This window comes from Amphiprion ocellaris, chromosome 17, assembly GCF_022539595.1.
Source record: "Amphiprion ocellaris isolate individual 3 ecotype Okinawa chromosome 17, ASM2253959v1, whole genome shotgun sequence".
Taxonomy (NCBI): domain Eukaryota; kingdom Metazoa; phylum Chordata; class Actinopteri; family Pomacentridae; genus Amphiprion; species Amphiprion ocellaris.
Window position 1 is genome coordinate 33005004 of NC_072782.1, and position 18007 is coordinate 33023010.

Below are 18007 nucleotides of genomic sequence, written 5' to 3' on the forward strand. Positions count from 1 at the left end.
ATTCTAAAATAAGTTAAATATTTAAATAAAACTGGGACCGAGGCAGTGATGTGCAGCTTTTCTGTGTGTTTATGTGGTACAGAAAGGTCAAAAATAGTCTGATAACAAAAACAAAATGACCACAAAAGACAAAAAACACCTGAAAGAGATGAAAAATGACCAAAAAATTATGCTAAATAACCAGAAGTAGCCCAAAAAAAGACACAAAACAAACAAAACTTACACAAAACAACCAAAAAGAGCATTACAGCATTTTACCATCATTTAACAGAAATAATAAGCCTGTTAAGCACTGAAAAATGATAAATTATTTAATAGTTAGTTCACAAAGCTACCACAAAAAGATGAAAACTACCACAAAGAGACACAAAATTACCACAAAGAGACATAAAACTAAAACAAGAGCACACAACTGCTTCAAAAAGACACAACATATCACAAAAAGACACAAAACTACTACAATGAGATATTAACTAATACAAAAAGATGCAAACCACCACAAAAAAATATATAAAATATTTCAAAAAGACACAAAGTACCACAAAGAGACACCAAACTACCATTTCAGTATTTTGTTAAATTACAGGTAGTATATCTAATAAAATCACAGAAAAACAAATATTAATTTACACAATAACAGTAAACAAATGAACCAAAACTATAAATAAAGTCCAAAAATCAGGATTTCTACTAATTTGTTCTTTAACATCAGACTGTAAAATCATTTAAATCCACTAAAAGTAGAATTATGTACCGGGATTTGTTGTATTGTCATCATTCTTTTTCCCAGAATGCTTTTTAGTGTCTGACTGAATTTGTATTGATCATATTTGGGACTTTCTCCCATCTTTTCTGACCTTTTAGACCCAAACATCTGACTGATTGGAGCAGATAAATCCTCCAGATAAATGCTGAGCAGCAGAACAAACATCAAAGCTCAGAGAGGATTCAGTCTGTGGACCTTCAACATCTTTTACTGAGCTGAATAAAAGAGGATCTGATTCTCCACACCTTAATAATAAACTCATTTCTTCTCTGTCGAGTCGTTTTTCTGCTTCAGCTGCTGGAGGAGTTTCATTTTACATCCATAAACCAGCTAAAACCTGACAAACATCCCATAATACAGCTGATCACAAACATCTGGATCATTTTACTGTTTTATTTTCTGACTCGTCAAGTGTTGATAAAGTGTTGAGATATATATATATATATATATATATATATATATAATATATAAAAAACAGCAATATTTGGAAAATTTTAGTTTGTTTTTGCTGATTTTAATACAGTAATATATATATTTTTTTTATTTTATGGTCAATTTTTGTTAAAAAAAAAAAAAAAAAAAAAAGACCGTACTGATTTTTTTATGTGGATGTTATTTATAGTTTTGACTTTTTATTGTTTTGTTGCATTTTTTTCTTTTCTTTTTTACAGTCAATTTCTTGTTATTTTACGAGATCATTTAATAAAAATGGAACATTCTGTATAATAACCATTAAAATAATTATTTACCATTTTTTAATCCTTAATATAAATATTAATAATATAAATATAAAAAACTGCAATATTTGTGTATTTCTGACAGATTTAAATACAGTAAAAATTTAATTTTACATAAAATGCCATGAAAAAAAACTAATTACCATTTATTAAAATACTGTTTTTTATGTGGCCATTATTTACAGTGTTGGATTTTTCTTTGTTCCATTTTTTACAGTCAGTTTCTTCTGTTATTTTACTGGATGGGATTTATAATTTAATAAAACTGAAACATTCTGTAAAATAATAATTAAAAAAATTATTGCTCATTTTCTGTATTTTTTAATATAAATAAAAGCAATATTTATATATTGTGTTTTTTATGTTTTGTAATTTTACGGCAAAATGTCGTGGAAAAAACAACAAATTACCATTTATTAAAATACTGATTTTTGCTAAGAGCTTTGGCTTTTTATTTGTTCAATTTTTTATTTTTTTTACAGTCAATTTCTTCTGTTATTTTGCTGGATGTAATTTGTAATTTAATAAAACTGGAACATTCTGTAAAATTCAAATAATTATTTCCCATTTTTTAATTCTTAGTAAATATATTAATAATATAGGTAATAAATAACAGCAATATTTTATATTTATTTAGTTTTTTGCTGGTTTAAATACAGTAAAACTGTAAATTTTAAAATGTCAAGAAAAACAATTACAATTTATTAAAATACAATTTTTTATTGTTATTTACAGTTTTGCCTTTTTGTTTATTCAATTTTTATTTTTCTATTATTTCACTGAATGTCATTAATAATTTAATAAGACTGCAATATTCTTTAAAATAACAATTAAAATAATTATTTACCATTTTTAAAATTCTTAATATACATTTTTTTCTTTTAAATAACAGCAAATATATAGAAAATAAAAATTATTAAAAAATATTTATTTTTAAAAAAGGTGTGTGATTATGAAGTGAAAAAATACTTTTTGTTTTGTTTGACATGTAAATTAATATTTTTGCTTTTATTAGTTATTATCTGAAAAATAACAGAATAATAAGAATATTTTCTAAAACTCTGTCTCTGATCAACAACAGCTAAATACAGCAGCATTTAATAGTTTAATTCTTAGCTGCAGTCATTGGATTAGTTCTCTTTTAGAATATTTTAACAGGCAGCAGACTGCTTCTAATTATGAATATTATCTACTTTCTGTTTTGATTAAATCTGTGGAGCCATTTAAAGGCTCAGCCACACAAACTGGGATTAAATTAAACTTAAAAAAAGATGTTTTCACATGATTCCGTCTGTAAATAATCATTAAATCAGAATACATGTGTCGGTTTGAGCCGAACAGAAACAACCAGGACGAACTAGGAACACAAAGAATCACATTTTAGATCCATTTTACTAATAAATAGCTTGAAAATGGAGCAAACATGAAGAGTTCTGGGTTTTTAAAGATCTAAACATCAGAAATAATAAACTTCCTGACCAATATTTTACATAACGGATGATTTAAGTGGTGGAAAATACAGAAAATATGAAGTAATTCTGACATTTAGGAACATTCTGCTTCTATAACGTGTTTTAAATCAGACTAATGGAGATTTTTTTTCTGCATTTCATCTGTAAATGATTATTATTATTCATATTTTTAAAGGACATTTCCTCTTAAATGAGTTTTGTCTCCGATCCAGAAATCTGCCCTTCAGCTTCTCTTATAAAACGTTTTATTTCTGAAAAGAATCTGAAGGTTTTTATCATTCAGTCTGATTTTATCGCTCAATCATGAGTGAAATAAGAGTTTTATCCAGCTGTTCTTGACATTTTCTGCTCTGTTCCAGCGATAAAAAGAGAAACCCTTGACTCCAATGAATCAGAGACATAAATCTGAATTTCTGAGGCTGGATTTGATGTTTCTGTTTTTATAAATTAATGCAAACAAGGATATTTTAGAAGCTTTTCAGAAAACTAATAATATAAAAATGTCAGTAAACAGCTGGAGAGGTTTAATGCTAATATCTGGTAATTAGAATAACGTTTTCCTTTTAAATACAGTGATTTATTACCTTTTTCCTTCCTCTCAAACATAAATCTGACAAACTGTCCTGTTTTATTTCTATAATCTGCAGGTTTTTCTTCATTCATCAGTCTCATTTGCACACATTTATTCCTGAGAACAAAAAAGTTGTTTTTTAATAGCTGCTGACAGAATTTAGAGATTAGTGGAGCAATAAAATCTGAAATCTGTTCTTGAAAGTAAATAAAACTAATCACAGGTTTTTAAAGAAATAATCCCTAATTAGCAGATTTCAAATTAAACTGTCATAAAGCCGTTAAATTAATAAAATAATGTAGAGGAGGGAGAGGCTCTAACGGTGGTAATAACTAACAACAGGTACTCTATTACTTTGGTTCAGTAACTTTACTCCAGCATTTCCATCTCTGCTCTCCGCGGGTCGAGCAGCACTTTGTGTCCGGAGCAGCAGCCCTCTGTCCGGGCGTCGCGCTGCTCCACAGCCGGAGTCTCCTCCGGCTGTCCGGACCGCTGAGCTACAGGCCAACTGATTAGCTGATTGATTATTAGCTTATTGATTATTAGCTGATTGATTACCTAATGATTGATCCCCGCTCGGCCACAGACAGCCGGACTAACCGACCTGTCAGCGGGTCTCGACACCAGCCGCTCCGCTAGCAGCCGTTAGCCGCCGCCAGGACTTCCTGAGCGGGCAGCTGGGAGGACGGAGCCGCTACGTACCTTTGACGGGTCGTTCCACGGTGGAGAGTTTGTTCTGCTCTTTGGCCGACATCCTCCGTCCGTCCGTCCGTCCGTCCGGCGGCGAGCCGCAAAACGAGCTAAAATCCGAACTAAACCGCACTAATTCCGGACCCGCTAGCTAGCTAGCTAGCTAGCTGCTAGCCGCGCTAACAGTGGAGCGTCTCGGAGCGGCAGCGCTTCAGCCCGCGGACGGAGCGACCGAGCCGGGCCGGGCTGGGAGCAGCCTGCCGAGGGAGGGAGCAGGGAGGGAGGGGGTCTTCACCGATGATCCGGGCTGTTCCTCCCCGCTCCGCTCCGCGGTGCCCTGAAGCCGAGCCGCCGTCACCGAGGGTCGGAGGTCCAGGAAGCGGCCCGGGCAGCGCCGATGTGAGGTTTCAGCAGCAGCAGCGAGCGGCGCCGCAGATCATATCCGACTTTATCCCCTTATTCTCGGACGCTCTGCATCGGTTACAGGCCGCTGCGCTCCGCTTTCCTCCGTCGTGATCCGATGAGTCTCCAGACCGCTGTCGGATTACAATAATCCGCCGCAAGCGGATTTCCTACAACATGGCTCAGCGCAGGGGTCGCTGGGTAACGTAGTCCTGGAGGGGCGGGGAGGAGGGGGCGGAGCCTGGGAGACACGACGGACACACAATATACACACTATATATACACACTAGTACACATAGTATACACACAATATACACACTAGTATACACAATATACACACTATGCACACTATATACACACTAGTACATAATATACACACTAGTATACAAAACAGACACACCATACACTATTACACACAATATACATATTAGTATACACTAGTACACACTAGCAGGGGTGGATCGAGAGAAAAATTAATAGGGTGGCAAAGGGGTGGCAGATACATTTTAGGGGGTGTATATATATATATATATATATATATATATATATATATATATATATATATATATATATATATATATATACACACACACATACATATATATGTATATATATATACATATATGTACATATATGTATATATGTATATATATATATGTATATATATATATATACATATATATGTATATATGTATATATATATATATATATATATATATATGTATATATATATATATATATATATATAAATAAAAAAATAAAATTACAGTTGTGAATTTCTGTCAGTGTAAAGAAAATGTAGACCTAAAAGGATTGTTTAAAGGAATATTTAAAGGATTATTTTCATTATTTAATAATCTGTTATCAGTCAGAACCCTGGCAAACTTATTTTCATCAGTTTTTTAGCGGAAGTCACAAATAAAGGAGCTCTTGGTTTTTCCCGGCGTTACTGAGTCCAAAGCTGCTGTTTCAACACAGAACGTTCACATGCATCCACAAACCTCTCAGCACTCAAACACCCACAGACAGGAGGCCGGCTGGACCGAGGCTCGGCGGCGTCCTCAGACCCACGAGTCGGGGAGTCGCTGAACTTGTTGGTCCGGTTTGAAGGCCTCCGTGTGGTCCAGTAGAAGTCCACGTAGTCGGTGTTGGCTTTGAACCGCAGCGACTGGCCACCATCAGGTGGACCAGCTCGTCCTCGTAGGACTCCTCCTGTAGCCTTGAGGGAACCACAGGAACATTCAGTAGATGTTGGAGTTCTTCCCGTCAGGCTCGTGGTAGAACGGCTCTGAAGAATCTTGTACTTGTCTTATCTGGAACAATCTAACAGCTTAAACTGTTAACAGCAGTGTACAGAAGCAAACACACAGGCATAGATTAGGACTCAAACTAGATTCATTTTAGAAAACAAATCAGCTTAGAGGCATTTGTTCACACATGTGGCTGAATAGGAGGCCGTCCAATCAGATTGGAGGTCTTCACTCTGTAGGTTGTTTGTTGGGTGAGACTCTTGGACCTCCATCAGCTGACGTGGATGTTTGATGGTCTTCCTCTCTAGTGCCAGATGATTCATCCATGAATTCAGCAGCTACAGACTGAAATGAAGCTCATGCTGCCGTTATTGAATTCCTGTTCCAGATCAAATGTTCAGAGCTCACCTTGAATGCAGCCGTCTGCTGTCTGATAGTTTTTCTCATTGTAGTCTTCAATAAAGTCTTTTTCCTCATGTCAGGATGTGGTGAGACTCTTTCTCAGTCTCTGCAGACGTCCCTCATTGTGCATCTCCAGAGAAGAAACAGAAAAACTGGTCACTGCTTCAGCATCAAAAGCTCTCCAGCATTGAGAGTGTTTTAGGAATTCATTTATTGTGTTGTGAACTTTGAAGGAGCAGAAACTTTACAGCTGCCAAAGATATGAGCTCCAATTCTGGATGTTTTAAGAAATGAAGTTCATCAAATGAACACTTGATTTTTGCTGATAACTCTCATTAAATTACTGAAGAAATCCAACATAAAAAGCTGTAAACTCTCAGGCAGCTTTTGTTGAAGTTTGTCTATAATTCTATCATCATGTTGTGGAACCAGGACTCTGCAGAAGTTCCTTCAATCAGATACTTGTGTGTTTCTATTTAAGGCCTCAGGTTTGAACGTACAGCAGAGGATTAGAAAGGAGTGATTTTAATATTCAAATCAGTCCAGTAAATGTTTGGAGTAAAAATGATTAAAATGTTGATTTAGATAGATTTGTGTCATAAATAATATTGTAGAGTCTCACTTAAATATCTCCAAATGAGTTCAGTGTATTTACATTTTATAGAATATTTGATTTCTTAATCTCAATACTGTAGAGTCTGACCTTAAATATTATAATAATGATGTCAATTTAAATAATAAACTTTAATCAGCTAAACTCACATAATAAATATCACTGCACAACCTGAACATTCATATTATTGAGGTAAATTTACATAAATCCTGATATTCTAGAGTCTTAACTGGAATATTTCTAACATGAATCTTTTTGTATTGTGCTGATAAACAACAATAATCCGACTTTCAGATAATATTTATTGTCTGTGATTGTGAGACTAAATTCCTCCACATTCTATAACTTTACCTGCAGCATCTGTAGGAATAAATAAAAATAGAATCTGTTCATTTCCACATTATGCACATTTATTTATTCTTAATATCTCAGACTGAATGTAGCTGGCAGTAAAAACAAACTGATCTGCTGGACTGAATTTCCCAAAATGGAAACATGGACAGAATTTAACACTCATGTATCCATGGCAACGCTAAAGTTTCTGCTTCTTACCAAAGTTCACAACACAAGTAATGATTTGAATGTAAAACTTCAGGGATGACTGCTGACCATAAGTATTCTGATCAATACTTCATGATCAATATCAGGACAGATGTTACAGTTTCAGCTGTTCCATTAGACTGCAGTTATTCACAGAGAAATTAAAACATCACATTCCTCATAAAAACTAGATGGGACTTTTATTAAATAAAGTGTTGGTGAATAAACAGTGTAAAAAGTGCAAAGCAGCTCCATTAAATCAGGAGATGTGAGACTTCCACAGCATGGATCACCATCTGCTGTGTTGATTCATAGCTGAATGTCAGAATGAACTGAGATAGAAAAGCTGCTTTGAGCTGCAACATTACAGTCTGACAATCCAACACCATCACAGTTTTCATCTGGTTGTTTTGCTCCAACATGCTGTGAAGTTCAGTTTTTACCTGAATCAATACAGAGATTCTATTTCCAACCAAGACTGGAATAAAAATTAGAATGTTATGAGGTTATTAATGCAACTAAATCCTTTCAGATGGAAGGATTTACTTCTAAGTTCTAATTCAACTTTCAGTTGGAGCTCATTGCATTCACAAAGAAAAACAGTGAAACCTTCATAGCAACATTTAATAAACCTAAAGCTTCCCTGTTGGCTCATTGGTGGAGTTTGTTACTGAGCATCTGAACCTTAAATCCAGTGAGACGACCATCTTCAGTCGAGGCCAGTCAGAGAACTTCAAGACCTTCCATCAGCTGGACCAGATGTGGCATCATCTCCCTCTGAACATCTGGATGACAGGAGAAAAGACAGAAATCAAACACAGATCACACAAATACAATTTATTCACTTTCATCATTTTATAAAAGTAGCATGAACTTTATTAAAACTTGACAACATGAGTAATGAAAGTAAATGTTTTTATCTCGTGTTGAAGCTAAATTTAAAGTCAATTTTAATGACAGTTTATCCTGAGAGGAGTGAGAATGGAGCTTTTCTTTCCTTTTTAGAATATTCCCTCAAAATATTCTGTTTATTATTGGCTTTAGAAGCATTTTTCTTATTTATTTTTAGATTCCTCAGACTGATGGACTTCGCTGGTTTGCAGATAATTTCATGTACAACGACAATAAAGATCTTCTATTAGAACATATTTTGTTAAAACAAGAACTGAAACCTTCTCAACCATCTCTCAGTCTGCAAAATTCCAACTGCAACAAAGAATTATCTGATGTAGTTATTATTATAATCTTTACTGAACCAGCCCTGGAATTAATAAAAATCTGTATATGGATCTGATTTTCTCTGATGGAACCACTAAAACTGCATCCAATAAAGTAAATCTCTTCTGCACTGCACACATTCTAGACTTTTGTATAACTCTGGATGTCAGAGTAAAGGCAGACAGATCCACTGATCAGCCACAACATTCTGACCACTGACATCCATCATCTTGTTCTAATGCAACGTTCTGCTGGGAAACCTTGACGTTCATGTGGATGTTTGACATGTACCACCACCTAAACACTGCAGGACAAACAACCCCCTAGTCTCCATGGCAACAGCAGTCCTTGATGCCAGCTGCCTCCCTCAGCAGGACGAACTAAAACTACTCAGGAGTGGTCTGAGGAACACGACAGAACTAAGCTGTTCACCTGGGTTCCACACTCCCCACATCCACATCTGATGGAGCATCTGTGGGATGGTCCAGGATCAGCCTGGTCTAGGTAGGACCCACCCTGCAACCCACAGGATCCACAGAATCCACAGGACATCCCCAGAGGTTCTGATGAACCACTGGGTCAGAGGAGTTTTAGCAGCATAAAGGGACCAACACAGTATTAGTCAGGTGGTCAGAATGTTCTACTGTTATATTGTCATGCTGATTATATGATCAGTAAATGTTACCATCAATTATAACATCCACACTGATCAGGAAAAAAAACAACTATCAGTTCATTCAGAAACTGTGGGGTTAAACCTAAAAACATAGACCTCAACAGCAGTTTGTTTCAAAGCAGAACACCAGCTGGTTTTCACTAAAGAAGCTTTCAGAGCAACAACTAAATGACAGTTTTGTTCTCATTAAGTTCACAGAGTCAGAATCAGCCAAAATAATGTTTACACACATCAGGAAAAGAAAAACTTTTATAAATATTTCATTTGTATAAGTACTTCTATACATATAGATTCCTCTTTCTAAGTTTGATCAAATCACGATAACTCTGTGTCCTGTTGTACGATGTTTTCCCAACAGATGGCGCTACCTCATGAATGGAGCATCAACAAGTGACGTCTACAACACAACAGAAATGTCTGGAAGCCAGTGGCCTCCACTTTGAGCACCTCTTGTAATTGTAGAGGCCAAAGATAACTTTTATTAATCTCCTGATGTCTGAATACATTTGGTATTGAAATATTTATGCTAGTTTTTCTTTTCCTGATGTGTGTAAACATTATTTTGGCTGACTCTGTATAATGGGTTTCTGACAGGTCACCAGGCAACATCTTTTTATAATAATGACAAACATACCTGCATTCTACAGGAGTGATTTTCCTCATGTGCAGGTAAAGATGTGGGAGGAGCTTAGAGATGACAGGAGCAGGAGTCATCCTCACTAATTCAGCTTCCACCTAGAAACAGAAAGACCACAAACAAACACACTGATAGACTCTCAAACGTTCAACCTCACAGCCTCAAAATATCTGTTTAGGAAGTGTTGTGTTTCTAAATTCTGCTGAAAGCATTGACAGACATTCTCTTACAAGGTTGTGTAAAAAGCAGCCAGTCCTCTGAGCTACTAAGAAATCTTCCTGAACAAAGTTTCTATGTGTAAATCGGCTCAACAAAAACTAAAGCCTCAGTCAGAGATAACAGGTATCACAGATTATAAACAACTTTCTTTGTTAACTCAGACTTTCTGCTTCAACCTCACATAAAAAGTGGAGTTTAACTCATCAGGTGACTGAAAATGAACGGCTTGTGCAGTTCTAGATCCAAAAGTAGGATATTTCATCTCATGTTTTACTACAAATACATGCAATAATAAATAAATACAATGGCTGGTTGTTAGTTTATTCACTATTAATGTCACTTTATATACTGGATTGAACTTGAGCAGTGGAAGAGAAGGAATTTAATGAAATTATGGAGATTCAGAGGTAATGTTGCGCAATGTTATGTTAAGCTCGGTTTAATTCAAAGCAGCTGAATGTTAAACTTCAGTGCAGCTGAACAGGTTTCAGTGAACCTTAAAGTAAAATAACTTTTTTAAAAGCTAAAATAAACAGCAGAGAAATACAGGTTGAGAAGTTCCTTCTAATAATGAGGACAGCTGCAGCAGCAACTAACACAGGTGTTCAGCGGTAAGTTAGCCACCTGTGTTAATTAGCCCGCTAGCTAACTTAGCCGCTTAGCTAGCTAACTTAGCCGCTTAGTTAGCTAACTTAGCCCCTTAGTTAGCTAACTTAGCCGCTTAGCTAGCTAACGTGTCCGGACCAACTGCTCAAACACAACAAAACACAACTCTTCACAAGTCGCTGACTTAACGTACAACAAAACAACGCTACAGATTAGAAGTATTTATCTTCTTACGTGTTTTACTCCAAAAATAAGGTCAACAGCAGCCAGAGATGCTAACAGACGTTCAGACCATAGATATACATAGACTAGATACGCTACCACTGTCTGACCAATCACTGCTCTCTGGCTCTGCCCTCTGAGAACCTTGTTGTCGTTTGGTTCCACCCTTGCTGATGACCACTTCCGGTCTCAGAAAATGAAAAACGGAGCTTTTTTCGTTTCTGTCTCTTACAGATTTTATTTTCTTGTTATTCTAAATATAAAATGAAAATCAAAGCATTTTTAAAATTTCGTATATTCCTTTTTGATCATGAAAAGGAAAAACGCCTGCTATTTCAATTTTAATTTTTGTATTTTAAAACGAAAATCAAACAACCACTCATTTTTTCTTTCGTGTCATTTTTGCATCTTTTCGTTCAAGATTCAAGTTAAGTTCTTGTCCAGGTCTGACTCAGCCCAACATTCAAATTCTTGAATCTTGAATCTTTCAAGATTCAATTCAAGATTGAATCTTGAATATTTACACCTTCTAGTGCAATTTTTGCATTTTTTAGTGTTGTTTTTGTGTCTGTTAGAGTAATTTTTTTGATCTTTTAGTGTCATTTTTGGATTTTTTGAGGTCACTTTTTGGATCTTTTGCGGAAATTTTTGCATCTTTCAGTGTGGGACATCAAACAACACTGGAGGAGGAAGTATGATGGTCTGGGGATGTTCTGCTGGATTCAGGGTCAGTTCTTGTACAGAATGAGAGGAACCCTGAACCCATGCAGAACCCTCTGGTATGTTCTAGTTGGTCAGGGGTTCATCCTACAGCAGATAATGACCCAGAACATCAGTCCAAGCTCTGTAGAACCACCTCAGGAACGAAGAACCAGATGGTTGAGAACATGGAGTCTCCAGACTTAAACCCCATGGAGCTGGTTTGGATGAACTGGACAGAAGAGTGAAAGCAAAGAACCTACAAGAACCACACATTTATGGAACTTCTGCTGCACATCTGGAAGAACTTCCTGAGGAATATTCTTCAGGAAGTTCTTCCAGATCTACCAGAGGTGGTGCTTTGAGTCAGAAGTTTAGAAACACATTTTGGTTCTAAATAGATTATTTTAACTTCATGAATTTGTTCTATGCTTTAATTTCAGAGAACAATCAGACGTTAACATGTAGAACTTCCTATAAAGAACTGGATAAGTTGTGGGGTTCTAAAACTCTAGACCGGTGGAGTTAAACTGAACTCTAAATAAATATAGTGATGATTTCTAAAGTGATGATCGGCATCATGAGCTGCTGCTGTGTTTCTCTCCGTGGCCACATGGGGGCGCTGCAGCTTCACTGCTTCCTTCATGCTGGCTATTGAGGGATATTATGGGATGTTATTGGATATTATGGGATGTTGGTGGATATTATGGGATGTTGTGCTGCTGGTTTCTTCTTATTGACATCAGATGAAGTTCATCAACCTGCTTTATTTATTTATTTACTTGTTTATTTATTTATTAGTTTAATTATTTATTTCATTTATTGATTAGTTTAATTATTTACTTATTTTATTTATTGATTAGTTTAATTATTTATTTATTATTTATTGATTAGTTTAATTATTTGCTTATTTTATTTATTGATTAGTTTAATTATCAGAATAAAAACATCATCTAGAAACAGCAGCTAAATGTTAGATGTGGTTCTCGCTTTAGATCAGAGAATGAATGTAAAATATTCTCCTGATTTTGTCAATGTGGACACTGATGGATTATTGATTATAGATTAGTAGCTCTTCTCATTTTAGAACCATATCAGATGTTCAATGCTGGATTTAAATCTGAAAAATAGCTTTAGTTTTCATGTTAAATCAGTGAAACAAACATAAATCTAAATATTAAACATTTATTTTATTTCACTTCTTCACGGACTCTGCTGTAAATAATAAATAAAATCAGTGTTTTATTCTTTCATTCTGGTATTAATCTGAGAAGTCTTCATGTTTTCAGCTGTTGAAATCTATCATTTGCTGCTTTTGCTTCTGATATTTTTCATCTCATTTCATTTTTTTATACATATTTATATTTTTGAATCATTGAGCTGATTATTGAGGAAATAATGAGTTTATTAATCTGCAGCAATAAAACTCTGATAATCATTTATAAACCAGAGTTCAGTCATTTAAATCTTCTATATTTAAATTTCCTATATTTAAATCTTTATTCTGAGGGACACATCGTATTTTTATCAGTTTTATATGTTCCTGAGCTGACAGGAAGGTAAAACGTCTCCATCTAATCTGTGTTTTCACTCATATAATCTCACATTTAAGTGTTTATTTCATGAAGAAACATGAGGATCTGCGGCTCCTCCAGGCCTTTTTCACGTCTGAATAAATTTAAACTGCAGCTTTTTATTTCATGTTTATTTCATTAAAACTGCAGCTTTTTATTTCATATTTATTTCATTTAAATTGCAGATTTCTCCTCTAGTGGATCCAGAAATGAAAATAATAAATTGTTAATCAGGAAACCAATAAATCCACTGGATTAAATCATTGTTTTACAGAAATAATCTGAACATTCACTCAGATGTAATTCATCAAAACTAAAAAATACAAACATTATTCTGCAGTAAAACATCTGGAACAGGTCTGGTGTCCAACATGAGGGTGGAGGGCCTGAAAAAGGCCGCAGGAGAAAATCCAGTTTATTCCACATTAGAAGTGAATTTAATTTAATTTAATTTGAACCTCATGTTGTTTAGTTTTTGAAGAAATATTGATTTGAATTAAAACTGTTGAACAAACGGTAAATAATAGAAAACAATTAATAACCATATTTTATATTATTATGGGATAGCCTAAATGATTAATTAGTAAAACTGACAGGTTAACATAGAGCGCCCCCTGCTGGTTCATTTGATGGTAAAACGCTAACAATGTTGAAATATCTTGATTTATTTTATGTCAGTCAGAAATGAAGGATCTGAATTATTGTTTATTAAAGAATCTTTAAATCATTTCATCTTTTAAATAAATTAATTTAAATTCTAATGAAACCAACAAACTGCTTTAAAGGGTTTTAATCATTTATTGACTGAAGGAACGTTCAGATTTTATTCAATGAGTTTTAATTAGAATATTCAGCTGCATCATTAAGCAGAAGTCATTAATAAAGTTTAAATGTTGATTTAATGAAGTTGATGTTTGACCTCTGACCTCCATCAGCTGATTTTAATTCTAATTAACATTTTAATATAATAAATTCTTTATTCTCAGCTCATTATTGTCTGTTGTAATGTTTTATTTTTATCTATAAAGTGTTTTTTCCTCCTGGTTGTGGATTAAAGCTGCTCTTCCGTCTTTTTTCTGTCTTTTTCACTCTGTTTTGTTGTCCTGAAGCTGCTCCTCTTCATCAAACTTCATCTTTACCTCAAACTCTGCAGCCTCCGTCTCGGACTCTCAGCCAATCAGGAGCCGGGCTGCCGCCAGACCGCCCACGTCACGGCCGGGTCACCCAATCGGAGGCGGCCCCGGCCCCCCCTCCCCCCGGCGGCTCCAAACTTTGGACCTCCGGTTCCACCGGTCGGCCGTCAGAAGCTCCGCGGCGCCGCCCGGGACCGAACCTCCCGGTGACCGTGAGCGGACCATGGAGTCCGGAGAGCCGCAGTGAACCTCCCGCAGGGCCGCAGAGAGGAGCAGCTAGCGGCGGTCCGATGGACGGGTCCCGACAGAGCTTCCTGCTCAGCCCGCCGCCGCTGGCCGCCCTGACCAGCATGACCGAGATGAAGACGCCGCTGTACCCGGCCTACCCGCTGCCCTCCGGCGGGCCCAACTGCTCCACGTCCCCGGCCACCACGTCGCCCAACCCGGGCGGCATGGCGGGCTCCTCGCCGGGCATCAAGAGCTCTTCGGGGCTGTCGTCGGGGCTCGGCTCCCCGCAGCAGTGCTCCTCGGCCACCCCGCACGGGATTAACGACATCCTCAACCGGCCTACGGCGTCCGCCGCCGCCGCCGCCGCCGCTTCCTCCTCGGCGGGCCTCCTGAGCGGGCTGCCCCGCTTCAGCAGCCTCAGCCCGCCGCCGCCTCCCGGACTCTACTTCAGCCCGGGCGCCGCGGCGGTGGCGGCGGTGGCCCGGTACCCGAAGCCCCTGGCGGAGCTGCCGGGCCGGACGCCGATCTTCTGGCCCGGAGTGATGCAAAGTCCGCACTGGAGGGACGCCCGGTTCGCCTGCTCGCCCCGTAAGTGGAAGACCCAGAACCGGAACCGGAGCCGGAACCGGAGCCGGTGGAGCTCGGTGCTGATGTTTGTTTGTGTTCTCCTTTCAGACCAGGGCTCGGTGCTGCTGGACAAGGACGGGAAGAGGAAGCACACCAGACCCACCTTCTCCGGACAGCAGATCTTTGCGCTGGAAAAAACTTTCGAACAAACCAAATATCTGGCGGGACCCGAGAGGGCGAGATTGGCCTACAGCCTGGGCATGACGGAGAGCCAGGTCAAGGTACTAGTACTACACTAAATACTACAAATAATACTACACAGTACTACATAAAATACTACATAAAAATATAAAGAAAAATACACTTTGATGCACTTTAATACAGTAAAACACTCCTACAGTCTGGGAATGACAGAGAGCCAGGTCAAGGTACTAGTACTACACTAAATACTACAAACAATACCATACAATATTACACAAAAATACACAAGAAAAATGCACAATAATACACACAAAAATATACAATAATACACACACACTGGACATCTCCACTAGGTTCTGAACAAAACAATGTGTGTGTGTGTGTGTGTGTGTGTGTGTGTGTGTGTGTGTGTGTGTGTGTGTGTGTATTACAAACACACACACACACCTGCACACCAGTTGATTCATTATAATTCGATTTAAAACTATAGCTTTAAATCATTAAAATCATTTTTAAATAAACGAATCAAACTCAGCTAATAAATAATTAATACTCAATAATAATAATTATTAATAACAATAAAGATAATGTCAGACATTTTCCGTCTTTCACTCCAGAATCTTTTCTGATTCTGTTACAAATAAATTTTAAAAACAAAACAGTTTAAAACCTGAAATTCCGTCCTAAAACTCTAAACATTCATTCTAAATGATGCTTCTGAGAGTTTAAATCAAATAAAAGAATTAATTTAACACCATGAAGGCCCTTATTTATTATTATTATTATTATTATTATTATTATTATTATTATTATTATTTTAGGTTTTATTTCAGGTTCCTAGAACGGAAGTTATTAATTTAAATGAGAATAAAACGATGAAAGCAGCTAAAAGGACAAAAAAAAAGCGAATAAAAAACAAAAAACATGTTTTTAAATTAAAACCGCAGCTGAAATTTGAATTTTCCTTATTAATTTCACGATTAATAATTAAATGTGTTGTTTCCGTGGTTTGCTTTCATATAAATAAATAAATAAAACGAATTTATTTTATTGTGAAGTGAAGATTTCGTGTCGTTTAATGGAAATTCCAATGAAATGTGTTTTAAAATCAGATTTATGTTTGATTCTGATTAAATTATTATTAATATTATTATAGATCCGGGTTTTTAAAGTATATTTACAGCAGGTTTTATTCAGTTCGTGTTTGTAATTCGGCTTTTCAGTTCGTTTCTGAGGACTCTGTGGGTTAAAGACTCTGGTTCCGTGCGTAAAAACGGTGCGTAAAAGGAGTTTCTGGTTGCGTGCGTAAAAAGAGTCTGAGGTTCTGCTACATTTCCACTGTTTTATTTATCAGAGTCTTTTATCCAAAGCCACGTACATCTGAGAATAGATCTAAAACAGCCTGGAGCAGAGAAATGAAACTTTTCTGTGCGTACAATCGGTGCATAAAAGGAGTTTTTGGTTCCGTGCGTAAAAGGGATTTTTGGTTCCGTGCGTTAAAGGGTCCGTGTCTCTGTGGTTCCGCACAGGTTTGGTTCCAGAACCGGAGGACCAAGTGGAGGAAGAAGCACGCGGCGGAGATGGCCTCGGCCAAGAAGAAGCAGGACTCGGAGACGGAGCGGCTCAAAGGTTCGGACGCGGAGGACGAGGACGACGACTACAACAAACCTCTGGACCCAAACTCTGACGACGAGAAGATCACGCAGCTGCTGAAGAAACACAAACCGGGAGCGCTGCTGCTGCACTCGGAGACCGACAGCTCCTAACGGACCCTGGCACCGGCTCGGCCCGTTACCGGAGCACCGGACGCTGCTGACTGTAAATAGAACCGTGAGTTTGTTCCGATAGAAATTATCTGCTGTGAATAATTTATGTGTAAAAAAAACAACAAACAGTTTTGTACAGATTCACTCAGTTTATCTGGACCCGGACCCTGAACGCACCACGCACACGCACACGCACACACCTTTTTATTTATATGGTTAAGTTGTGAGTTGCGCCTGCGCACTTGTACCCCGCAGGTTCCTGTAATGCACTTTTATTTAATAAAACCGTTTCCTTCTTGTTTCCACGAAGCTGCTTCAACCAAAAACTTATTTTACTCACAGTTCCTGACTCTGGTTCTTTTTTGTGATTCTGGAGATGAACTCGACTTTTCCAGCATTTTGAGGTGATTTTTTGGCTCCAAACTTCTTCTAAACGGAGAATCTTCCGGAGTTTTCCGTCAGATTGGTGGATTTTCTCTCTTTTTTTGTCGGAGTTTCTTCTGGTTCGTTTCGTGGGAATCTGAGGACTAAACGTTTAAAAAAAAGGGGGAAAAACGTTGAAACGGAAATAAATCCGAGATGATTTCTGGATTTCTGCTTCAGAACCAGAGATGAGGTTTAATCTGATCTTTTTTTTCTTCTGTTTCTGTGAAAATATTAATAAGAGAAAAAGAAAAACGCAAAATGTTGCTGTAAGTCTTTTTGTTCTTATTCTAATCTGAATTATTATTATTATTATTATAGTAATTTATTTAATTTAATGTCTGCAGGTTTCAAACAACCTTCATTAAATTAAAACCATCAAATTTTATATTTCT

The 18007-nt window shown here is 37.0% G+C and overlaps 2 protein-coding genes across 2 annotated transcripts in view; one reads left to right on the forward strand and one right to left on the reverse strand.

The window, feature by feature from the left end:
• ppp3ccb (protein phosphatase 3, catalytic subunit, gamma isozyme, b) overlaps positions 1–4300 on the reverse strand; it is a 30249-nt gene extending 25949 nt beyond the window's left edge. The window contains exons 1-2 of the mRNA XM_055019115.1: positions 4249–4300; positions 3920–4043 (exon numbers count right to left, since the gene is read on the reverse strand). Of these exons, the coding sequence (XP_054875090.1) occupies positions 3920–4043; positions 4249–4300 (176 nt within the window). The remainder of the gene's footprint in view (positions 1–3919; positions 4044–4248) is intronic.
• A 10295-nt stretch (positions 4301–14595) lies between these two features.
• On the forward strand, positions 14596–17498 carry nkx6.1 (NK6 homeobox 1). Its single transcript, XM_023296851.3, has 3 exons — positions 14596–15243; positions 15331–15503; positions 16953–17498. Exons 1-3 carry the CDS (start codon positions 14718–14720, stop codon positions 17187–17189), a joined length of 936 nt encoding a protein of 311 aa, XP_023152619.2. The 5' UTR covers positions 14596–14717; the 3' UTR covers positions 17190–17498.
• The last annotated feature ends 509 nt before the right edge of the window (positions 17499–18007 follow it).